Below are 2,571 nucleotides of genomic sequence, written 5' to 3'. Positions count from 1 at the left end.
ATCTTGAATGCTGTCCTGACCTTGAATGGCACTGTGGACTCGTCGACGCTTAGATGACATCCAGGATGATAATAATGTAAAAACTGTTCAGATAAATAGTCATGAACTTGTTTTACCTTTGACCTCCGAGATGCCATGAAGCCGCTGCCAGGGGGTGCTGGAGGAGACACATGAAGACCCCAGAATATCTGGAACCACCTATCTCTCCTAAAGATTTGCCGAAAGAACGAACTTTCGTCCACCCATTGCTTGGAAAAGAAGTCCCTTGATCTCTTATTTCTGTGTAAAGCCATATTAATTATTGTTCCATGAAAGGCCATCATTTCCTCCACGCTTATTTTTTGCCAGTTTTGCCTATATAGAATATTGTTGCAGAGGCCTTTTCCTACTTATCAGTTCCTCTGTGTAGCGATTCGTTTCAACTGCAATTGTTTGGAAAAGTTCCCGTGTAAAAAAGAGCATAAAAAATTGTAAAGGAGTGTTGATAGTTTGATCAGGACAGTTGAATTTTGCTCTTCCTTTGAAAGTAAATCTGGGTAATTCATGCCTCTCTTCATCAAACTCTTCCCAGTTATTTTCATCGGCCCAATTTTCGTCATTTGTGTCTTCGTCTTCTTCAGGGGGCATTACCATATCGTCAGTGTATTCGTCCTCGTCTTCGTCAGGAGATTCCGCTTCTAGGTCTTCATTCACGATGATAAATGAATTGTTTTCATCAGATGTGGAAGGAGCGGCAGACGGTTCATCGTTTTCACTTGAATCATCTTCCGATTCAGAAGTCAGTCCTAAAAAGTATTCAAAGATTTCCTCTTCGTTTTCAAGAAACTTCCGGTGTCGGAGAGACATGATTAACTCAGCAATGAGCTCGTTACTAATCAATTACAACTCGGCGAAACAAGAAGTCTGCTCTGTGTATGATCGTCTGAGTGTTTGGGTACCTGGGTTTATAGGGGTATGGTATGGGATTAGCGGCTTATAGCGACCGAGAGGATTGACAACCCTGAATAACGCGAAACAAATAGCAAATTTGGCTATTTCCCCACGTTTTTGCGCCGAATAACATCGTGATATCTGCTCTTCATTTAGCCAGTTTTTCTAAGAAGAAAATTGACACATAAAACACGTTTTTTGTTCACAAAAATAACATTTCTTGAAAGATATAAAACCAAGTGTTATTCTGGAATTCTTACAAGAAGGAAACATCATTAGTTGGCCTACTAAAGCAATTATAAAACGTGCCGGCTGGGAGCCGGGCTTCGGTCGGAACCTACCATTCGGAAAAGCCGGCTGGGAGCCGGACTTCGAGCGCAAAGGGTTTTAATCCAAAACTTATTTACACTTATTCATGAATAGCAACTCTTAAAATATTGCATCCTTTCCAATTGCTTTCCTATTTTCAGTTAAATACTCATAGAGACAATTTTATTGGTGGATTTGTGTTAGGTATACTAGTTGAAGAAATTTTTGGGGGGCATCCATTCTTTTAGGATGTGGATTCTAGATTCCCATTAGTATTTCCTTATAGTGAATAGTTGACTAAAACTCATCGAAATATACATTTCTTTTCAAATCATATTTTGAGGATACATTTTCTTATAAGAAATTTATAGTTATGTTACGACTGCAAAAGAACTCTTTGCTTATCAGAAAGTAATTTGGATTTTTTTTTTTCAAAACAAATACTGCAACAGAATGATTATTGTCGTCCAAAGGTAAGTTATGAAGCTATTTCCAATGTCATAATGTCATCTTATCAATCTATTTAAAAAATAAAACAAATCTTTCTCAGAATAAAATGAACATACTATACATGGAGTCACAAAGATATATATATATATATATATATATATATATATATATATATATATATATATATATATATATATATATATATACATATATATATATATATATATATATATATATATATATATATATATATATATATATATATATATATATATATATATATATATATATATATATATATTTATATACATATATACACATATATATACTGTAGTTTCTTCTGCAGTATATGAGCGCTTTACAAATCTAAAACTTTTGCAAGTAATAAGAATTTCCAGACTTCAAGATGGTTCATATATTAAACAGTTGCAAAATTTAATCCAAAATCTCCGTATTGCTGTTTTACTTTCACATTTTGGAACGAGAATATTACTTGGCTATACAGTCGGAATACTTTTTCCATTGGGAAAACTTTTGACTGCCAATATTTTCGAAAAGGTCTAAACTATCTATCTATATCCTATCTTATATCTATCTATCTATATATATATATATATATATATATATATATATATATATATATATATATATATATATATATATATATATATATATATATATATATATATATATATATATATATATATATGCTTGGGATTGATTTTACATAGTTCATAATAAGAAAATCTGCTTTAAATGAGGAAACTAGAGGAATATTTTAAAGGAAAAATGCTGTTCCAGAACTTTTAAATCTGCCATTCAGCATGGCTGTTCATCGTTTCGTCTTTCCGGTCCCCTTATTCCAACTGACATGTCAGGGAT

General features: G+C 32.8%; 1 protein-coding gene across 1 annotated transcript in view; it reads right to left on the bottom strand.

Annotated features, from left to right (window-relative positions):
* Nucleotides 1-293, bottom strand: part of LOC137628628 (piggyBac transposable element-derived protein 4-like) — a 1,287-nt gene extending 994 nt beyond the window's left edge. The window contains exon 1 of the mRNA XM_068359779.1: nucleotides 1-293. This exon is cut by the window's left edge and continues 994 nt beyond it. Within this exon, the coding sequence (XP_068215880.1) occupies nucleotides 1-293 (293 nt within the window).
* Nucleotides 294-2,571: the final 2,278 nt, after the last annotated feature.

The sequence above is a fragment of the Palaemon carinicauda genome, chromosome 36 (genome assembly GCF_036898095.1).
Source record: "Palaemon carinicauda isolate YSFRI2023 chromosome 36, ASM3689809v2, whole genome shotgun sequence".
In the NCBI taxonomy this organism is placed as follows: Eukaryota; Metazoa; Arthropoda; class Malacostraca; order Decapoda; family Palaemonidae; genus Palaemon; species Palaemon carinicauda.
Note: the sequence above shows the minus strand (reverse complement) of the source record. Positions and strands in the feature narration are given on the sequence as shown.